At 43.2% G+C, this 22,868-nt stretch overlaps 1 protein-coding gene across 1 annotated transcript in view; it reads left to right on the top strand.

Moving 5' to 3' along the window:
- The window catches only part of LOC117512966 (N-terminal EF-hand calcium-binding protein 1-like), a 65,627-nt gene that overhangs the window by 40,313 nt on the left and 2,446 nt on the right, over positions 1-22,868 (top strand). The window contains exons 6-11 of the mRNA XM_034173216.1: positions 2,643-2,901; positions 10,784-10,863; positions 18,838-18,891; positions 19,000-19,112; positions 19,209-19,286; positions 19,382-19,473. Coding sequence (XP_034029107.1) covers positions 2,643-2,901; positions 10,784-10,863; positions 18,838-18,891; positions 19,000-19,112; positions 19,209-19,286; positions 19,382-19,473 — 676 coding nt within the window. The remainder of the gene's footprint in view (positions 1-2,642; positions 2,902-10,783; positions 10,864-18,837; positions 18,892-18,999; positions 19,113-19,208; positions 19,287-19,381; positions 19,474-22,868) is intronic.

The raw sequence follows: 22,868 nt of genomic DNA on the forward strand, positions 1-22,868 counted from the left end.
CGTCACGTCGTGTTGCCCTCCTCCCCAAGTTGAAAAATCTGAACTTTTCCATCTCGTCGCGCCGTGATGACCAATCAGGGACTGAATATGTAGTAACGTGGAGATGTCTGGAGTTTGACTGAGGATGTGAACATGTCCTGTATCTGGTAGCAGCCTGTGAACAGGACTTATGTCTCTTTTGTCCTTTATTTCACAATTATGACAGAGTTTTTGGAGCGAGCAGCAGCACTCCAGCAGCAGGAGCGAAGTTTTTCTTTTTATTTTACGTGCGCACGTGAGGGAATCATCCATGGAGATTATTTTACTTATTAACTACACAGATGTATAATAAAACAAATGGTGACTGGTTTCTAAAGACAATTATGACAGAGTTTTTTTGGGGGGAAAGAGCGAGGAGCAGCCCCACAGCAAGCCGCGGAGCTTCGTTCTTTCTTTTTTTTTTTACATGCGCATGCGAGTGAATCATCTGTGTGGAGAATATTTTATTAATTAACTACACAGATGTATAATAAAACAAATGGTGACTGGGTTCTAAACACAGTTATGACAGAGTTTTTTTGGGGAGGATCGAGCTGCAGCAAGCAGCGGAGTTTCTTTTTTTAAATTGTTTACATGTGCGCGCGTGAATGGGAAAGTTGGTCCTCAAACTGGGTCCTGCAGAGGTGGAAGGACCGCTGAAAGCGGCCATCATCCAGACGCAGCTCCTGCAGCAAATAATGATACTCTCTGTATTGGGAGCTTTTCACAACAACTCGCTCCGTGTGATCAAGGTCCGTCATGATGAATGGAATGGAATGGAAGCTCCTCCTATTTGATGACGCACCAGGGCGAATTTTCACAGCAAAAGTCCACCCAAGAAGAGTGACACACTGGGCGAAGGAGGCGCGTCCGTCGCCACGTGACCCCCGCAAATTTGTAGCGTCTGATCGCACCCGGTGTGAACGCGGCATTAAATCCGCGAAGTAGCGCTATTTTTTACACTTATTATACATGTTTTAAGGCTGTAAAACCCCTCACTACACACTTTTCTCAAACAGGCATTAACATTTTCTCACTTTTCTCTCTTGTGTAAACACTCTCTTTTTTCTTCTGTGCGAGAAGATTAAAAACAGACACACGCAGAACACAATGCGCGGCTCTCCCTTCACTCACTGCCTCCGGGGGTACGGATGCGGGACCTGCAAAGAATCCAAGTCCTCTCTCGGTGGCCACGGAGCTCTGTGGCTACGGTCAACATCCGGATCAAAACAGCGAGCGTAGCCTCTGGACCTGTTGCCAGATTTGGCGCAATTCTGCAGAGCAGACAGGAGGGCGGCGGTGTGATTGGCAGTGAGAGCAATCGCGGTGATTTTTTTTTTATATTTTGTTAGTCAAGAGAGGTGGCGGATCACGGATCCAGTATAAATAGCTGGCGGAGCCAACGTCAGAGGTTCCGGAGCGCGCGTCCGAGGTTCCGGAGCGAGCTCTGGCTTGCTCCCCCTCAAATTAAGCCCTGACCAGGACGCTTCCTAGAGCTGACTGCCCATCTAAACTGAGCAATCAGGGGAGAAGGACCTTAGTCAGTTCTGTTTCACCTTTTGACCCCTGACATTTATCTGGGAATAAATCTCAGCCACTTGCTGTTGAACATTTTGCTGATATTATGAAATAATGCCATGACAAAATTAATCTTGTCTTGTGAAACATGCTAATTGAAGCACTGGAAATCCTGTTATCAAGATTTATCAAGGAGAAACTTGCACTGTTATACAAATAGTGAATGTTTATGAGTGCAATGGAAAGAATATTTCATGGGGTGAAAGATGAAATGTTCCATTTAACGATGAACAACCTCACTGACTGGAACATTTAGAAGGCGACTTTAGAATCATTTAGAAAACGAGTTCAGAAACGTTAAGAAAGCGAGTGCGTTGGGTACCAGCAGGAAATGACAGTAATTACAGCTGACAGTGCCCCCCACCCTCGCCCCAGCTGTCGAACTGATCTGATGTCAGATGTCCTCCATATACAGCGGCAAAGTACAGCTTTGTGATTTTGACCCTTGACCTTTTAACCACACAATTAATAGGCTTCCATTTGAGCCTAGTGGTAATAGGCTTCTTGGGGTCAATAAAACTAACATGCGTGTCAAACTGGGTGACAATCAGGTAGTTACAAAAGGTTATTATGCTCACAAGATTTCTTTTTTTTTTTACAAATCATGCGCCAGTGACCTTGACCTTTTGACCCCAAAACCAATAGGTTTCTTGTGGTCACTATGTGTAATGCATATACTAAATCTGGTGACAATCGGGTCAGTACAACTGAAGTGCCACTGAAATGACACATGACTGACTGAGTCCGTGCGCGTAGTGACGTCTGTATGAGACCTAAATAGATCCTTGTCATTATTTGTCCAATTGCATGATTGATGTCACTAGAGTGCATATTTGGTTCTATTTTCCATTTGCACTGCACCATTAGCTTCTCATAAAAATACTTCCATGATTCCAGGAAGCTAAGTCCAGTAGCTGCAGTGCTCATGGACTGCCGGTTGGAGTGAACTACTGGGTTCTGCTGCCTTCCCATTCCTGGTCGGAGAAGAAACACCTCACCTGTTCTCTGCCATTTGAATTTATTCCACTGATTTTTCTACCGTTCAGGAGTATCAGGGTTCGTCTGTGCTGGGCCAGTTTGTGACCCGCTTCCTGCTGAGGGAGACCTCCACTCAGCTGCATTCCCTTCAGTCATCACTGGACTGTGCTATGGAGGCGGTGCAGGACCAGAGCCGCGCTGGATGGAGGATGGTGAAGAAACCTGAGGACCTGCCCGTCCAGAGGACGACCAAACGCCCCAGTCGGCGCATCCAGAAGAACATGTGTCTCTCTCCGACTGATCCGTACTCTGGCATGCTCACTACTGGTGTGTTCCACTGTACATAATTAAATTATATATATATATATATATATATATATATATATATATATATATATATATATATATATATATATATATATATATATATCAGTGGTGGGCACAGCTAACCAAAAAGTTAGCTTCGATAACCCTTAATCCAATAACTGAAAACTTATCTTTTATGACGCTAAACCGATAAACTGCTCAAAAATTTATCTTTATTACAGATAACTAATAGCCAATAACTTTTATTCAGATGCGGCCAAATCTGATTACACTGTCTGCTTCTGATAAACCAATTTCACTTTAAGCGCCGCAGGGGCTGCTGGGTAAATTCAGGGATCACAAACACAAAAAGAACCCATGAAAAATGAATGAATAAAAAATAAAACCCCAACCACTGTCATCATCTTTCAAAAGCAGTTAAACACAGTATCAGAAGTCACAGTTTATCTCTGTATTATATACACCATCATTTACAAACAAAAAGCTGCTGCTTTTTTATGCGCTTTGAACCGTGCGGCTTAACTAACCGAATTACGTCCATTAATGCATTGATTGGCAGAGTAAACGACACGTAGTAAATATAAATTCTTACTTGTTAGTGTCAGTGGGATTCATTAAATTCTGAAGAAAATATTCCACATAAAGCGTCTTGATTATCCAAAACGGTGTGTAAACGGTGAAGAAAAGTCTCTCACAGCTGTGCTGTGAGATCTCCTCTCTCCCACCGAGTCTTGGCGATTAAATTATCCCGTGCCACAAAGAAAGTTTTGTTTGTGTCGAGCGGACTGTAAAAGTGTAACGTCCAAAGTGAACCTGAACTACACTACCCACAATGCTCGCTGCGTCAACCGGCCAATCACGTCTTGTGCTTAATGATGATGTCATCAACAAACCACAGCCAGTCTGCCATAAACCACTGATCTACACACGACAGGGATTAAAATGTTTGATTTTAGGGTTTACAAACGTTTTTGACTGTTAAACTTTGCTCACTTTACCAGCAAAAAAAAAAAAAAAAAAAAAAAATGTTAGTGGACTGAAAATCATTGGAACTAAATTTATCGGAAGATAATTGGTCCAATGACGGTTTTAAAACTTATCTGAAAAGGTAATCGAACAAAAACATTAGTTTTGATAATTATTGGTTATCGGATTAGCTGAACAGTGCCCACCACTGATATATATGACAAGCACGTACCACCGTGGGATCTGTCAGATCCTCTTAAAATTCTTTACTAGGGGAGCTCCGACCACTACCTTTACCCCCCCCCCCCCCCCCCACCCCCAGTACTAAACCAAACCAACTGTTTTAGGTTCCTTAGATGACCCCAAAACACAATCAGGATGTTCCCAAAAATAAAAAATGGGCCTCAAGCCAGCTAGCCAAGATGGCCGCCAAAATAGGGTTTTTCACTAAAACACCTTTACACAACATATAAAAAACTTAAATATCACAGAGATTCAATGGGAAGACCATGTGGTTGTGGTGATGATGAGTGACAGCTGGTGCTGGTGATGACTGCCAGCTGCCACTCCCGGTTGCTCCGGCGCCCTCTCATGCCTGAAGCCCGCACTTCAGGCAGGGCACCCTCTGGTGGTGGGCCAGCAGTACCTCCTCATCAGCGGCCCACACAACAGGACCCCCCCCCCCCCCCCAACGGGCGCCTCCTGGTGCCCGACCAGGTTTGTCCGGATGCCGGCGGTAGAAATCGGCCAGGAGGGCCGGGTCCAGGATGAAGCGCCTCTTCACCCAGGAGCATTCTTCGGGTCCATAACCCTCCCAGTCCACCAGATACTGGAAACCCCGGCCCCGTCGACGGACGTCCAGGAGCCTACGCACTGTCCAGGCCGGCTCCCCATCGATGATCCGGACAGGAGGCGGCGCTGGTCCGGGAGTGCAGAGGGAAGAGGTGTGGTACGGCTTGATCCGGGAGACGGGCTGAGGACCTTGAGGATGGAGAAGGGGCCGATGTACCGGTCTTTTAGTTTTTGTGACTCCACCTGCAATGGAATGTCCTTCGTTGACAGCCAAACCTCCTGCCCGGGCTGGTATGCAGGGGCCGGGGATCACCGGCGGTCTGCATGGGCCTTGGCCCTCATCCGGGCTTTGAGCAGGGCAGAGCGGGCAAAGCGCCACACCCGACGGTACCTCCTCAGATGGGCCTGGACCGAGGGGACCCCGACCTCTCCCTCCACAACCGGAAACAATGGGGGCTGGTACCCCAAACATACTTCAAACGGGGAGAGGCCGGTGGCAGATGAAACTTAGCTGTTGTGTGCATACTCGATCCAGGCCAGATGGTTGCTCCAGGCCATCGGGTGCACTGAGGTCATGCAGCGAAGGGCCTGTTCCAATTCCTGGTTGGCCCGCTGTACCTGTCCGTTAGTCTGGGGATGGTACCCAGACAAGAGGCTCACGGTGGCCCCCAGTTCCCTATAGAAACTCCTCCAGACTTGCGAGGAGAACTGGGGACCATGGTCAGAGACGACGTCGGATGGAATCCCATGCAGACGTATGACGTGGTGGACCAGGAGGTCTGCAGTCTCCTGGGCCGTCGTGAGCTTCGGGAGGGCCACGAAGTGGGCCGCCTTGGAGAACCGGTCCACTGTCGTGAAGATGGTGGTCATGCCCTGGGACGGCGGGAGGCCCATGATGAAGTCCAGGCCGATGTGGGACCAGGGACGGTGAGGCACAGGTAACAGCTGGAGGAGTCCCTGTGCCCGTTGGTGGTCAGCCTTTCCCCTGGCGCAGGTGGTGCAGGCCTGGACGTACTCCCGGACGTCGGCTTCCATAGACGTCCACCAGAAGCGCTGCCGGACCACTGCCATGGTTCTTCGCACCCCAGGATGACATGAGAGCTTGGAGCCGTGACAGAAGTCCAGGACTGCAGCTCTGGCTTCTGGTGGGACGTAAAGTCTGTTCTTTGGGCCGGTCCCTGGGTCCGGGGTCCGTGCCAGGGCCTCCCGGACGGTCTTCTCCACGTCCCAGGTGAGGGCGGCCACGATAGTGGACTCAGGGATGATGGGTTCCGGTGGATCTGACAGCTCGACCTTGACTTCCTCTTCGTGGACCCAGGACAGGGCGTCAGATCGCTGGTTTTTGGTCCCGGGGCGGTAGGTGATCTGGAAGTCAAAACGCCCGAAGAACAGTGACCAGCGGGCTTGCCTGGGGTTCAGACGCCTGGCAGTCCGGATGTACTCCAGGTTCCGATGGTCCGTGAAAACCGTGAAGGGCATCGTAGCTCCCTCCAACAGGTGTCTCCACTCCTCAAGAGCCTCTTTCACTGCTAGGAGTTCCCGATTGCCGATGTCGTAGTTCTGCTCTGCCGGGGTCAACCTACGGGAAAAATAGGCACAAGGATGGAGAACGTTATCGGACTCTCCGCTCTGGGACAGCACAGCTCCTATCCCTGAGTCAGAGGCATCCACTTCGACTACAAACTGGCGATTGGGATCGGGCTGCACCAGAACGGGTGCAGACGAGAACCGATGTTTCAACTCCTTAAACGCGGCTTCGCACCGATCCGACCAGGTGAAGGGGACTTTAGTGCAGGTTAGGGCCGTCAGGGGGCTAACTACCTGGCTATAGCCCTTAATAAATCTCCTGTAGAAATTTGCAAAGCCAAGGAACTGTTGCAGCTTCCTATGGCTTGTCGGTTGGGGCCAATCTCTCACCGCCGCTACCTTGGCCGGATCGGGTGCGACGGAGTTGGAGGAGATGATGAACCCCAGGAAGGACAAAGAAGTACGGTGGAACTCGCGCTTCTCGCCCTTCACGAACAACCGGTTCTCCAACAACCGCTGCAGGACCTGACGTACATGCTGCACATGAGTCTCAGGATCCGGGGAGAAGATGAGGATATCGTCCAGGTATACGAAGACGAACCGGTGCAGGAAGTCCCGCAAGACGTCATTAACCAATGCCTGGAACGTCGCGGGCGCATTGGTGAGGCCGAACGGCATGACCAGGTACTCAAAGTGACCTAACGGGGTGTTAAATGCCGTCTTCCACTCGTCTCCCTTCCGGATCCGAACCAGGTGATACGCATTCCTAAGATCTAGTTTGGTGAAGATTTGGGCTCCATGCAAGGGCATGAACACAGAATCTAGCAGAGGCAGCGGGTATCGATTGCGAACCGTGACTTCATTCAGCCCTCTGTAGTCTATGCATGGACGGAGTCCGCCGTCCTTTTTGCCCACGAAAAGAAACCTGCACCCATCGGGGAGGTGTCACTCCACTGCGTCACTACCCCAGACGGCCAATCAATCCGGGCATTGTGGTTAATCATCCATGGAAATCCCAAAATCACTCGGGAGGTAGAAGGTGTTACATAGAACACAATCTCCTCCCTGTGATTCCCAGACACCACCAAAGTCACGGGTGGTGTCTGGTGTGTGATTAATGGGAGAAGGGTGCCATCTAGTGCCCGTACCTTCAATGGTGAAGGTAGAGCCACTAGAGGGAGCCCTACCTCCCTGGCACATCTGCTGTCCAGCAGATTCCCTTCAGACCCCGTGTCCACCAGTGCTGGAGCGTGAAGGGTAAGATCCCCTCAAAGGATCGTCACTGGGATGCGTGCGGATCCACGGGCTTTCCCGCATGGATGTTATGGCCCACCCTTAACCCAGTCTCTAAGGGCGGGCGTTGAAGTTTTAACCGCTTGGGGCAGTTTCTTTGTATGTGCTCATTCAAGCCACAGAAAAAACATTCTCCGCGGGCCAGCCTCCGTTGTCTGTCATGTGATTTTACTTTAGCCCTGCTCGTGTCCATAGCTTCGTCAGCAGGGGGAGCTGTTGCCCCACAGAGCTCTCCGACTGTGGAGCGTGGGGACGCCGGCACCCTTTCGGACCCGGAAGAAAGAGGGACGGCTCGCGCCTGGCCACTCCCTTCACCCCGCTCCCGACGGTGTTCTTCTAACCGGTTGTCTAACCGTATGACCAGGTCGACAAGCCCGTCAAAATCCCGCGGCTCATCCTTAGCCAGCAGGTGCGCCTTCAGGACCGGAGACAGTCCGTTTACGAAGGCGGCGTGGAGTGCAACATTATTCCAGCCGGACCTTGCAGCCGCGATGCAGAAGTCGACTGCATACTCGGCTGCACTCCGACGTCCCTGTCTCATTGACAGCAGCACGGTCGAAGCGGTCTCGCCTCTTTTGGGATGATCAAACACCTGTTTAAACTCCCTCACAAACCCAGTATATGTCATTAGGAGCCGTGAATTTTGCTCCCAGAGCGCCATAGCCCAGGCGCGTGCCTCTCCTCGAAGCAAATTAATAACATAAGCCACCCGGCTGGCATCTGACGCGTACATAGCAAAGACGAGTGAACACTGCATTAAGAAGTCTGCGCACGTCTCGACACAACCTCTGTACGGTTCCGGAGGGCTTATGTATGCTTCAGGGGATGGGGGGGGGGGGGGGGGGGGTTTGTTGAATCACCACTGGAATGTCTGTATTTAGTGCTCGGTCAGCAGGAGGAGGTGCTGCAGCAGCGCCCTGAGTGCGCGCTTCCACCTGGGCGGTGAGAGCCTCCATCCTCCGGTTAAGTATAGCGTTCTGCTCGGTTACCAAGTCCAACCGAGCAGTGAAGGCGGTTAAGATGTGCTGCAGTTCACCTAACACGCCTCCTGCCGACGCCTGTGCACACTGTGTTTCCATTGGCGGTTCAATCGATGGTTGACGCCCCTCGGGATCCATGACGCTGGCCGAGAAATCCTGTTGTGAAAGTGTAGGTACACGGACCCACAACAGGGGGCGCAAATGAACGGACAATGGAATAAGCCAAAATATAACAATTTAATGTTGTGAATGTGCACAACAGAGCAACAGACAACACAATTGAGATCAACAGTCAATAATTCACTGTGACGTGTGGGCAGGCTCGAGGATAGAAGACGCCCGTCCAGAAAAGAGCCGGATCCCACACGCGTTCCACTGCCACCGGATCTGAAGCACCCCGGAGCCACCAAGTGCTGGGTCCCCAGGTGGCCACTGCCTCTGGCTGTCAGATCGGGTACTGCTGGCAGGAAGAACAGACAGGTGATGGTGGGTGCGTGAACACCCAGCAAACAGTCAGAAAGTGTGGGAAACACCTCCACCTCTTAAGCACAGTCACACAGGGACAAAAACGTGCAGCGCCTGAAAGACTACTTATCCGAGGAGCGAAGATGTTGTCTCCTCCCAGCTTCCAGCTGCTGACCAGTCAAACAGGTACGCCTGCAAATGTTCAGAATGTTGTATGGCACAAAACAACGGCTGAGTGTTTACCTGATTGGTAGACGATTTCTCGGCAGTGAGGTGAAGATGCTGCCCGGCTTTTATGGAGATGTGGTTGTGGTGATGATGAGTGACAGCTGCTGCTGGTGATGACTGCCAGCTGCCACTCCCGGTTGCTCCGGTGCCCTCTCGTGCCTGAAGCCCCCACTTCAGGCAGGGCGCCCTCTGGTGGTGGGCCAGCAGTACCTCCTCTTCAGCGGCCCACACAACACATTTGTGCCTAAACTAAATTCATTCATGGGTTTAAGATTCAAAATGGCGTCCAAAATGGCCACCAATAGACCCTTATCATTAAAATACATAGGAACAAACAACAGACTTAATAATGACAGAAATCATTGGTATTTTAGTGAAAAAAACCCTATTTTGGCTGCCATCTTGGACACCATCTTGGATAACTGGCTTGAGGCCAGTTTGTATATTTGGGAACATCCTGATTGTGTTTTTGGGGTCTTCTAAGGAACCGAAAAAAGTTGGTTTGGTTTAGGCCTTGGCGGGGGGGGGTGCAAAGGTAGTGGTCGTAGCTCCCCTAGTACTTTGGAAATGATCAATTTTCTGCAGGTTTGTAGTGGAGTGCATTTAAACTGCATACTGGAAATTAAACATACTCAAAAATGTAGTTTGTACAGTCGACTGATTATCAGTGAGCTGTTGATGGACAGTGAAAAGAAAAGTCACAACTGCCAAACAAATAAACAAATAAAAAAAACAAAACAAAAAAGTGTGGATAGCAGTGACAGGACAACAGAAAACCATTAGAAAATAAACATATATACTAGTAGTATATAGTATACTACTACTACTAGTAGTAGTAGTATATATTTATACTATTACTACTACTACTAATAATAATCATCATAATAAATATTGGATGTCTCCAGCGTTGAGTCTTCCGAGAACCACAGTGATTCAAAGCTGATACTGTTGAATGTTCTGTATCATCTCCTTAAATGAAGGATTTCTGTCCATTACATCACAATAATACTTTTAGAAAAATAAAATAAAACAAAAAGAAATATATTGGTTGTCATAAGTGAGAGCTAACACAAAAAAACTGAGCACCACCTGGTGCCAAACCAGATGAAATTGAATGTACAGCATCAGGAAAGGCCATATGTAAATAAAGGAAGGAAGGAAGGAAATAAATAAATTGATGTGTGTGTTTTCGTCACACTGGATATAAGTGTGCTTTATAATTTACGTTTTATTAAACATCTGTTGTTATTATTAATATTGTATAAGTTATCAAAACAATTTTAAACTGAAATAAATAAATAAATCATTTAATTAAATTCAGGTTTCTGCCAAGCAACCTCCTTCAGCAGGAGAATTTCACAGCTGTAGTGATTTGACAATGTTGGTCATGAAACATCCACAACTATAAACCTGCACAATAAAACAAGTCTGCATAATACGCCCCCTTTATAAAACTAAATAATAATTCTGTGAGGGACCATATAAATCCGATTTGTGGGCCACATCTGGCCCTCGGGGTGGCAGTTTAAACCCCGTTTACAACACTAGTATGCATTTTAGAATATGGGATATACTGCAGAATGTGATCCTTATTGTAATTCCTGTTTTGTGCTGTTTTTTTCTGGGGTCAGGGGTCAGCGTGGAGCCAGACAACCACTGGGGCTCCCAGATCACCCGGCTGGAGCAGCTCATCAACAAACTCAAGTGTGAGGTTTGTACCAAATTTGCTCTTTTTTTTTTGTCAGTCTGACGCTTTTCATAATCTCCAGTGACTATACGCTCATGCACCACACTGGCACACGTGTGCACAAACTTTAGTTGATAAAATAGTCTGAATGCCAGCCAAAATGCCCCCTTCCCGAGGGGTATAGTTCCTTTTGTTTAATGAGAATTGGTTGAACTGCAGACGCTTGGCTGATGCAGACAGACACGTCACGCTGTGCATACGGGTTCTTCTGTGCATTTGAAGATGCAGCGAGCGTGCCCCGCGGTGCACCATCCAGCATTTTGTCAGGAGTGATGATTTCTGCAAAGTGCATGAGGTTGCTGCGGGTCCACGGTGCAACATGAGATTGACACTTTAGAAAATGTTCCAGTGAAACCAGCATTCACACAAATACTTCAGTCACCACGACAACAACAGATTCAAACCGATTGTTGGCGCTCTGAGATATAATGATCTACAGAGGTCTTGTAGTGTTGCTGCCCATATTTTGCGCGCAGGTCTTTGGATTGTCCTGACCTTTGACCTCTCTGGGAGAGTGTCTGTGTGTTGATGGCCCGTTTTGATGAGATAATGTGCAAAATTACATCCACATTTTCCATAAAAGATACAAACACTGAAGTGTCTCTTTGAAATGTTAAAGCTTTTGCACAAACTATGCAGCCCTGTGGTCTGGTCCTCCCCAGTGATTAGTCAGATCCAGGACCCGATCCACATTCTTCAGAATAAAAAAAAAAACAACAACAAAAAAAATATTAGCCATAAACAAATAGAGCTGTTTTAATTGTATTACTCATCTCAAGGTGGAAACAAATATCGACAATATGAAATTAATCAATCAATCAATCAATTTTATTTATATAGCGCCAAATCACAACAAACAGTTGCCCCAAGGCACTTTATATTGTAAGGCAAGGCCATACAATAATTACGTAAAAACCCCAACGGTCAAAACGACCCCCTGTGAGCAAGCACTTGGCGACAGTGGGAAGGAAAAACTCCCTTTTAACAGGAAGAAACCTCCAGCACAACCACGCTCAGGGAGGGGCAGTCTTCTGCTGGGACTGGTTGGGGCTGAGGGAGAGAACCAGGAAGAAGACATGCTGTGGAGGGGAGCAGAGATCGATCACTAATGATTAAATGCAGAGTGGTGCATACAGAGCAAAAAGAGAAAGAAACACTCAGTGCATCATGGGAACCCCCCAGCAGTCTAAGTCTATAGCAGCATAACTAAGGGATGGTTCAGGGTCACCTGATCCAGCCCTAACTATAAGCCTTAGCAAAAAGGAAAGTTTTAAGCCTAATCTTAAAAGTAGAGAGGGTGTCTGTCCCCCTGATCTGAATTGGGAGCTGGTTCCACAGGAGAGGAGCCTGAAAGCTGAAGGCTCTGCCTCCCATTCTACTCTTACAAACCCTAGGAACTACAAGTAAGCCTGCAGTCTGAGAGCGAAGCGCTCTATTGGGGTGATATGGTACTATGAGGTCCCTAATATAAGATGGGACCTGATTATTCAAAACCTTATAAGTAAGAAGAAGAATTTTAAATTCTATTCTAGAATTAACAGGAAGCCAATGAAGAGAGGCCAATATGGGTGAGATATGCTCTCTCCTTCTAGTCCTTGTCAGTACTCTAGCTGCAGCATTTTGAATTAACTGAAGGCTTTTCAGGGAACTTTTAGGACAACCTGATAATAATGAATTACAATAGTCCAGCCTAGAGGAAATAAATGCATGAATTAGTTTTTCAGCATCACTCTGAGACAAGACCTTTCTAATTTTAGAGATATTGCGTAAATGCAAAAAAGCAGTCCTACATATTTGTTTAATATGCGCATTGAATGACATATCCTGATCAAAAATGACTCCAAGATTTCTCACAGTATTACTAGAGGTCAGGGTAATGCCATCCAGAGTAAGGATCTGGTTAGACACCATGTTTCTAAGATTTGTGGGGCCAAGTACAATAACTTCAGTTTTATCTGAGTTTAAAAGCAGGAAATTAGAGGTCATCCATGTCTTTATGTCTGTAAGACAATCCTGCAGTTTAGCTAATTGGTGTGTGTCCTCTGGCTTCATGGATAGATAAAGCTGGGTATCATCTACGTAACAATGAAAATTTAAGCAATGCCGTCTAATAATACTGCCTAAGGGAAGCATGTATAAAGTGAATAAAATTGGTCCTAGCACAGAACATTGTGGAACTCCATAATTAACCTTAGTCTGTGAAGAAGATTCCCCATTTACATGAACAAATTGTAATCTATTAGATAAATATGATTCAAGCCACCGCAGCGCAGTGCCTTTAATACCTATGGCATGCTCTAATCTCTGTAATAAAATTTTATGGTCAACAGTATCAAAAGCAGCACTGAGGTCTAACAGAACAAGCACAGAGATGAGTCCACTGTCTGAGGCCATAAGAAGATCATTTGTAACCTTCACTAATGCTGTTTCTGTACTATGATGAATTCTAAAACCTGACTGAAACTCTTCAAATAGACCATTCCTCTGCAGATGATCAGTTAGCTGTTTTACAACTACCCTTTCAAGAATTTTTGAGAGAAAAGGAAGGTTGGAGATTGGCCTATAATTAGCTAAGATAGCTGGGTCAAGTGATGGCTTTTTAAGTAATGGTTTAATTACTGCCACCTTAAATGCCTGTGGTACATAGCCAACTAATAAAGATAGATTGATCATATTTAAGATCGAAGCATTAAATAATGGTAGGGCTTCCTTGAGCAGCCTGGTAGGAATGGGGTCTAATAGACATGTTGATGGTTTGGATGAAGTAACTAATGAAAATAACTCAAACAGAACAATCGGAGAGAAAGAGTCTAACCAAATACTGGCATCACTGAAAGCAGCCAAAGATAACGATACGTCTTTGGGATGGTTATGAGTAATTTTTTCTCTAATAGTTAAAATTTTATTAGCAAAGAAAGTCATGAAGTCATTACTAGTTAAAGTTAAAGGAATACTCGGCTCAATAGAGCTCTGACTCTTTGTCAGCCTGGCTACAGTGCTGAAAAGAAACCTGGGGTTGTTCTTATTTTCTTCAATTAGTGATGAGTAGTAACATGTCCTAGCTTTACGGAGGGCTTTTTTTATAGAGCAACAGACTCTTTTTCCAGGCTAAGTGAAGATCTTCTAAATTAGTGAGACGCCATTTCCTCTCCAACTTACGGGTTATCTGCTTTAAGCTGCGAGTTTGTGAGTTATACCACGGCGTCAGGCACTTCTGATTTAAAGCTCTCTTTTTCAGAGGAGCTACAGCATCCAAAGTTGTCTTCAATGAGGATGTAAAACTATTGACGAGATACTCTATCTCACTTACAGAGTTTAGGTAGCTACTCTGCACTGTGTTGGTATATGGCATTAGAGAACATAAAGAAGGAATCATATCCTTAAACCTAGTTACAGTGCTTTCTGAAAGACTTCTAGTGTAATGAAACTTATTCCCCACTGCTGGGTAGTCCATCAGAGTAAATGTAAATGTTATTAAGAAATGATCAGACAGAAGGGAGTTTTCAGGGAATACTGTTAAGTCTTCAATTTCCATACCATAAGTCAGAACAAGATCTAAGATATGATTAAAGTGGTGGGTGGACTCATTTACATTTTGAGCAAAGCCAACTGAGTCTAATAATAGATTAAATGCAGTGTTGAGGCTGTCATTCTCAGCATCTGTGTGGATGTTAAAATCGCCCACTATAATTATCTTATCTGAGCTAAGCACTAAGTCAGACAAAAGGTCTGAAAATTCACAGAGAAACTCACAGTAACGACCAGGTGGACAATAGATAACAAATAAAACTGGTTTTTGGGACTTCCAATTTGGATGGACAAGACTAAGAGTCAAGCTTTCAAATGAATTAAAGCTCTGTCTGGGTTTTTGATTAATTAATAAGCTGGAATGGAAGATTGCTGCTAATCCTCCGCCTCGGCCCGTGCTATGAGCATTCTGGCAGTTAGTGTGACTCGGGGGTGTTGACTCATTTAAACTAACATATTCATCCTGCTGTAACCAGGTTTCTGTAAGGCAGAATAAATCAATATGTTGATCAATTATTATATAATTTACTAACAGGGATTTAGAAGAGAGAGACCTAATGTTTAATAGACCACATTTAACTGTTTTAGTCTGTGGTGCAGTTGAAGGTGCTATATTATTTTTTCTTTTTGAATTTTTACTTTTTGAATTTTTATGCTTAAATAGATTTTTGCTGGTTATTGGTGGTCTGGGAGCAGGCACCGTCTCTACGGGGATGGGGTAATGAGGGGAATAAAAACTACTGTAGTGTTTTTTTTTTTTATTGAGTGATTTATCTCTAAAGCAGAGGCTGTGGATGTGATGTGATGAAGGTTAGAGGACGGCGATGAACAGGACGTGTCTCAGCCTCGTTAACTTGCCTTTGAATAAAAAAGGTCCGTCATCCTTGGTCTCCTGCCAGTGTGCAGCTGAGTGGTTTGCATGGCAGCTCCTGATACCACAATGTGCCTTTCTGATTGATCTAATACAAATCAAAATGACTCGTCTGCTTCCCTCTTTTCTTCCCTCGGATCCATCTCTTTCTCTGCTGGAAAACAGTGAAATTTCACACCTGACCCCTTTTTCCTCCTGTTTCCACACAAGAACCATCATGGTACATGAAGAATTGGGGTTATTTTTGCTTCCCAAATCATGGCAAATTTTAACAGTATGTTCATCGTAAACAACAACAACAAACAACGGTGAAAGCGGCTTTTTGCATGGCCACATGTTCAGCAGGCATGATGTCAATAGAAATAATCCAAAACCCTCTATACCGTGAGGTGAGGTGTGTGAGTGGGGTGCTGTTTGTGTGGGTTTTTTTTTTTTTTAGTTGTTGGGAAGGGTTGTGTGTGAGAGGTGTTTTGTGTGTGTGTGTGTGTGTGTGTATGTGTGTGTGTGTGTGTGTGTGCAAGGGGTATTTTGTATTAGAGTCCCTTAATAGAGAGAGTGGGTCAACTCAGAACATGGCACCATTTTGGTTCCAACTGCGCTGAACTACTGAATGAACCTTTAATGTTTTTAACATTTAAAAAAAAAATCATTTAACCACATACAACAACACATCCAAGTACAGGTACTATCAAAATAAATATAGAAATAGTTAAGCTATCAAATTTACATAAATTTAGAATTTATGATGATTTATTTAATTCATTTCAAGCCTGATTTATGCAGTTGCAGCTCTGTCACTCCATGTCATACAATGACATGCATGACAGTTTTAAAGTTCTCCATCTCTGGATTACGCTTTATTCTGGACTCATGTGACCCTCAACAACCTTTTCTTTCTACAACCATCACCTCCAAATCAAAGGTAAGCTGAACATTTTCCTCTTTTGGAAATCAGCGTGCACACTGCAAAAACTATTATAATATGATGGCAGACGAAGGACTGAAAGCAGAAAAGTGTTTTGTTTGATTTAACAGGTGCACGTCAGGGTTCAGGTCCCAGTCTGAGCACAGTGTGAAAAAAATACAAGATCAGTCTTTTAATCACCGAAATGACTCTGGTCTCGCTTTCCTCAAATCAGCGAGTGTCAGTGCTGAACTTTAATTTGTACCTCTGCACGTCCGGGTTTTAATGAAAATTTTTCCAAATGTTTATTCTGTTCAGATCTGAAGGAAATCTGTACATCTCACTGTGTCTATTTGTGCCTCCAAATGCACAGCAACCTGGCATTTTCAGTGAATAAATAAATAAAATCGCTGGATTTACATGTTGATAAATTAACCATCCAACGCTATTTTGGACACAAGATGGCACCATGAGTCACGTGACCGTTTTTTCCCCAACTTGTCGTGTCGTTACTCACTCAATCAAGCACTGTATTTTGTGTGTGTGTGTGCACGTGTGTGTGCGCGTATGGGGGTATTTGTCTCCCCCCCCACACACACACACTCTACAATCAAAGTAAAATTCAGCTCATTTTTACTTTGACATTTTGCTTTGAATGAATTTTCATGTTTTCTCCATCTGACTTTCAGTTCATTACATTATGTTTTATATTTTTATGTAATCTGGATCATGTTGCACATATTTGTTTTTGCTTCATGGTTAATTATTACATATTTAAACATTTAATGAAGAAGTATTTTTTTGTATTTATATTTTAAAGAAAATTATGTCATTATGTCAATCACCCAAAATCCATGTTGCTGTTTGAAGCATTTTCAGTGTTGTATAAAGTACCGGAAAATCACACTTAAGTAAAAGTACAGATACCCATTAAAAAAATGACTTTGGTAGAAGTTCAAGTCACTGATTGAAATGCTACTCAAGTAAAAGTCTTAAAGTATCTAGTATTTATTGTACTTAAGTATGACAAGTAATGTGCAACTAAATGTACTCAAGTATTGAAAGTAAAAGTACAAGTAATTGTTAATAATCAAAAATGGACTGTTTTTTTTTATCTAAAGTTTATCTAGGCTTGTAAATGACTGGTAGAATTAGTCAAAATACTGAAAATTGTGCACATCACACAAAAACACTTCAGTTTCAAAACATAAACGAGAGTAGGCTACTCACTAGGTGTTCACAGGAAACAGTTATTTATTTCTATATGTATTTATTTATTTATTTTCATTGTTACATGGTTTTATCTTATGTATATGTTTTTAGGTTCTTTTTGTCTCTTTCTCTAAAATTGTATTGTAACTATTAGTCTATTACTATTGACTATTATTGTCTATTATGTAGACTATTATTGTTTTTGCTATTATTATTAATATATGAATAAAATAAATTTAAAAAAATTACAATTTGACTCTTTTTTGACAACGAACGCTGAGCCATTAATTATACAGAAAACAAATCAACACAAACATGCTGATGCGAACAGCTTAATACTAACTTTAACATTGAAAACTCCATAGACATGCTAACATGTTAGCATCAGTCCCATTTTAAAGTTATAAAATACATCTATCAACTGTTTCAGAAGACCATAACAGGTCGGTTTAACATAAAAATATTAAATATTACTCACAGACATATGCTCTTTTGGGTTTTAGTGGGGAAAAATTAGGATAAAGCGAAATAAAACAATTCAATCCATGAATCGTAGATCGAAGCACTGCTTCGACCTGCGAATCACTGCTTCAATTGGTTCAAGGTTCAAAGCAAAGCCGCGCTGCAGAAAAGTTGATTACAGACCCGCTGCAGGTCTGTAATCAATGTAGAGAAATGATCGTTTTCCTGATAAACACCCCCCAAATGCGCAACTGCAAAAAAAGCCTATCGGACATGCTTCATCATGACACATCGGCCTGACTTTGTTGCAGTCACTAGTAATCAGTGGTGTCTCTGGGTGAGAACACTACTTTTTTCGTGTGTGTGTGTGTTTTTTTTTTTTTTGTAACGAGTAACGGCATGGCGAATAGAAAAATGTATTGGAGTAGAAGTATACAATTAAGGTCGGAAATGTAGTGAAGTAAAAGTGAAAGTAAGCTGAATTTAAAAAACTCAAGTAAAGTACAAAGTCTCCCAAAACATACTTAAGTACAGTAGTGAAGTATTTTTACTTCGTTACTATACAACACTGAGCATTTTGGGTCTGGTCTCCAGAAACTTAAAAAATAAAAAAGTGTTCAGCATAAATAGGTCTACATTGGAGTTTTTTTACATTTCAAAGAAAGAAGTTGATCTGTTGCCTGATTTTTCTTGAATCCATTATCACTTTGTAACTCCTGTTTGAAAACACTTGACACGATCTTTGTATTCTAACACCAAATATCAGTGCTGCAAAGATATTGAGCGCCATAATTATGATTATATTTGCTAATCTCGGCCGTGAGCAGACGATTCAGTCCTGGGGCGATGTCGGGCTCCTGGCGGCGGGTTAATATTAAGATGGCAATGGCATCCTTGATGTGAGGCCTGTAAACAGAGTCCAGTTCAGTAAACACTGAAATATTCATGCTTCCACTTTCAGAGTCCACATCTCGAACCTCTCAATGAGGACACGTTATCGGGGACGTATAAATCGGTGAGTCCGCCTCCTGTGTGGTTTCTTCTTCTTTGTGTGACCTCCAAGAGTTTTGCAGAGCTTCACGTGTGACCTCTGACCTCTTTGTTTTTTTTTGTTCTACTTTAGAACATTCTTTTGGTGCAGAGACAAATGTTGGTGAAGGAGAGCGACACGGAGCAGTTTCAACAAACTCTAAAGATCTACTCAGATGCCACCAGCAGCCAGACGAGCAACCTGCAGTGAGTCTCTGAGTTCTTCACCGTCTCACTTCACAAAAACACCAGATAAACCCATCGCCCTGTTTGTCCACCTGTCTGTCTGTCTCTGTCTCTCAGTGTTTCAGTCCAGAACCTCGCAGACAGATCGTGCTTCATCATGTATGAGTTTTGGCAGGACCGTCTGTCCTGGATGAGGTAGGATCAGAGGCTTCACGGCGTTTTCGAATGCACTTGTCCGCCTTTAATCCCAACACGCCACCACCCTGAGCTTTATGCTTCTTTCCTTTCAGCTACCTGCAGTCGTCCATCAGTAAAACCTTCCAGCGCTGCATTATGAACTCGCTGGAAGAGCCGGAGATTGTCTCCACCATGCTCCTCCCAGGTATGACCTTTGAACCCCATATGTGAGGTCAAATGACGGAAACCATCAGGTCAGAAGAGCAAGTTCATTTTTTTATTGGTCAAATTAAAGCAACACGAACAAAAAAATGTCAAATAAGGAAACAGGGTCATGAAGTCAATCAATCAATCAATTTTATTTATATAGCGCCAAATCACAACAAACAGTTACCCCAAGGTGCTTTATATTGTAAGGCAAGGCCATACAATAATTACGTAAAAACCCCAATGGTCAAAACGACCCCCTGTGAGCAAGCACTTGGCGACAGTGGGAAGGAAAAACTCCCTTTTAACAGGAAGAAACCTCCAGCAGAACCAGGCTCAGGGAGGGGCAGTCTTCTGCTGGGACTGGTTGGGGCTGAGGGAGAGAACCAGGAAAAAGACATGCTGTGGAGGGGAGCAGAGATCAATCACTAATGATTAAATGCAGAGTGGTGCATACAGAGCAAAAAGAGAAAGAAACACTCAGTGCATTATGGGAACCCCCCAGCAGTCTAAGTCTATAGCAGCATAACTAAGGGATGGTTCAGGGTCACCTGATCCAGCCCTAACTATAAGCTTTAGCAAAAAGGAAAGTTTTAAGCCTAATCTTAAAAGTAGAGAGGGTGTCTGTCTCCCTGATCCGAATTGGGAGCTGGTTCCACAGGAGAGGAGCCTGAAAGCTGAAGGCTCTGCCTCCCATTCTACTCTTACAAACCCTAGGAACTACAAGTAAGCCTGCAGTCTGAGAGCGAAGCGCTCTATTGGGGTGATATGGTACTATGAGGTCCCTAAGATAAGAAGGGACCTGATTATTCAAAACCTTATAAGTAAGAAGAAGAATTTAAAATTCTATTCTAGAATTAACAGGAAGCCAATGAAGAGAGGCCAATATGGGTGAGATATGCTCTGTCCTTCTAGTCCCTGTCAGTACTCTAGCTGCAGCATTTTGAATTAACTGAAGGCTTTTCAGGGAACTTTTAGGACAACCTGATAATAATGAATTACAATAGTCCAGCCTAGAGGAAATAAATGCATGAATTAGTTTTTCAGCATCACTCTGAGACAAGACCTTTCTAATTTTAGAGATATTGCGTAAATGCAAAAAAGCAGTCCTACATATTTGTTTAATATGCGCATTGAATGACATATCCTGATCAAAAATGACTCCAAGATTTCTCACAGTATTACTAGAGGTCAGGGTAATGCCATCCAGAGTAAGGATCTGGTTAGACACCATGTTTCTAAGATTTGTGGGGCCAAGTACAATAACTTCAGTTTTATCTGAGTTTAAAAGCAGGAAATTAGAGGTCATCCATGTCTTTATGTCTGTAAGACAATCCTGCAGTTTAGCTAATTGGTGTGTGTCCTCTGGCTTCATGGATAGATAAAGCTGGGTATCATCTACGTAACAATGAAAATTTAAGCAATGCCGTCTAATAATACTGCCTAAGGGAAGCATGTATAAAGTGACTAAAATTGGTCCTAGCACAGAACCTTGTGGAACTCCATAATTAACCTTAGTCTGTGAAGAAGATTCCCCATTTACATGAACAAATTGTAATCTATTAGATAAATATGATTCAAACCACCGCAGCGCAGTGCCTTTAATACCTATGGCATGCTCTAATCTCTGTAATAAAATTTTATGGTCAACAGTATCAAAAGCAGCACTGAGGTCTAACAGAACAAGCACAGAGATGAGTCCACTGTCTGAGGCCATAAGAAGATCATTTGTAACCTTCACTAATGCTGTTTCTGTACTATGATGAATTCTAAAACCTGTCAGAAAGAACTGAGCTCTTTAAAAAAAAAGAATTGATGGATTGAATTTGAGTACCATTCAATGCACATACTGAATACATACATAAGAAATACATAGAAATACAAGAAATACATAGAACATACAATACAATCAAGTGAAAAACACTTATTTGCACTGTGACCCATACATCAGACAAAAACTAAAAGCGATCAAACAATTAAAACAAATACAAGAAGATAAATGAACAGTTATGACAATATATAAAATATGTTAACAATACAAGCACACAAGCTAATATAAAATGCTAAACTTTGGTCTATAACAGCAGAAAGATTACTGATGCCGATGATAATAACAGCAACAATAAATTATCATCATTATCATCATTATTATAAGCTGATATGAATTAGAATGAAAAGACTTTAAAAATAAGTGTTTTAAATTGATTATTTCATGACAGTTTTACAGAGACCTGCAAACACTTTTCTCATTCTGGGACACAGAATTAAAGTATTTTGTGAAAATCAGGCTTTGAAAGGATCAAACGGCTGTGAAGTGTCAGAAATAGAATCTTTGAAAAACAAGATCAAACACACGCATGCAGGTCTCCACAAACACACAAACAGCCAGTAAGGGCTGCTAAATGTCATGTTTGTCATGCAACCAGAAGAGGGCAGTAAATAAACTTTCACAGTATTAAATGTGTAGTATGAAACATGAACATTGTGTAATTAGAAGCTGGCACCGTGCCCACTTTCCAAATGTTGTTATAATACACATCATACCAAATATAGAGAAAACCCACCAACTGTTTGCTCAAATCTGAGCCAGAGTAGTTTTATTTACAGTTTTATGTCCATACATTTTTAGGTGGAAGATCTAAATGATCTATACTAAAACAGACGTGCTGTCACCATGCTTTATAGATTTTTATCTTTTTTTTTCTTCAGCTGACTAATTACAGAGGTTTAGTGTAGCATGAAGCCAAATAACATTAAGTAATTTTAAACATTAATCAGGGAAAGAATGGCCTCATTTTGGGAATGGTGCACAGTTGGACAAAGGCAATTTTGGTCACTTTTCTAATACAGTACCTGAGAAAATAAAATCAAAACTAATACCACAATCTGTGACCTGTTTTCATTTGCGTCATTATGTCATTATCAGTGAAGATTGCTGCCATTTTTAAATTCTCTGCAGTGACAAAAAAAAAGGGAAAAAAAAAAAAAACACAAAACACAAAGCAAATAAACAAAAACAAAGCAAACCGATAATCATAACAAAATTAAAAAAATAATGGAGTGAATTAAAGGAGAAAGTTGCTGGAAGTGTTGAAAACAACAAGTGCCAAAACTATTGCAACTTCAGCTCTGTGATTTTGAATTTTAATAGATGTTATGTGAGGATCAGTGCACCTCCTATTTTGGACCATCTTGGTATCATTGAACATGCAAAAATTACCATAACATAAAATAAATACAGACAGGATTGCCCTGTTGCTGCTCACAGAGTCCTGATGGCCACTTATATTACTGTTGCTTGTACATACAGTATCTATGACTTGCAGGGTCAGTCACTATCAGCTCTGTTTTTATTCAGAAATTATAAACTGAATGTTGCATGATGTCCATTTT

Source organism: Thalassophryne amazonica, chromosome 6 (genome assembly GCF_902500255.1).
Source record: "Thalassophryne amazonica chromosome 6, fThaAma1.1, whole genome shotgun sequence".
NCBI lineage: Eukaryota > Metazoa > Chordata > Actinopteri > Batrachoidiformes > Batrachoididae > Thalassophryne > Thalassophryne amazonica.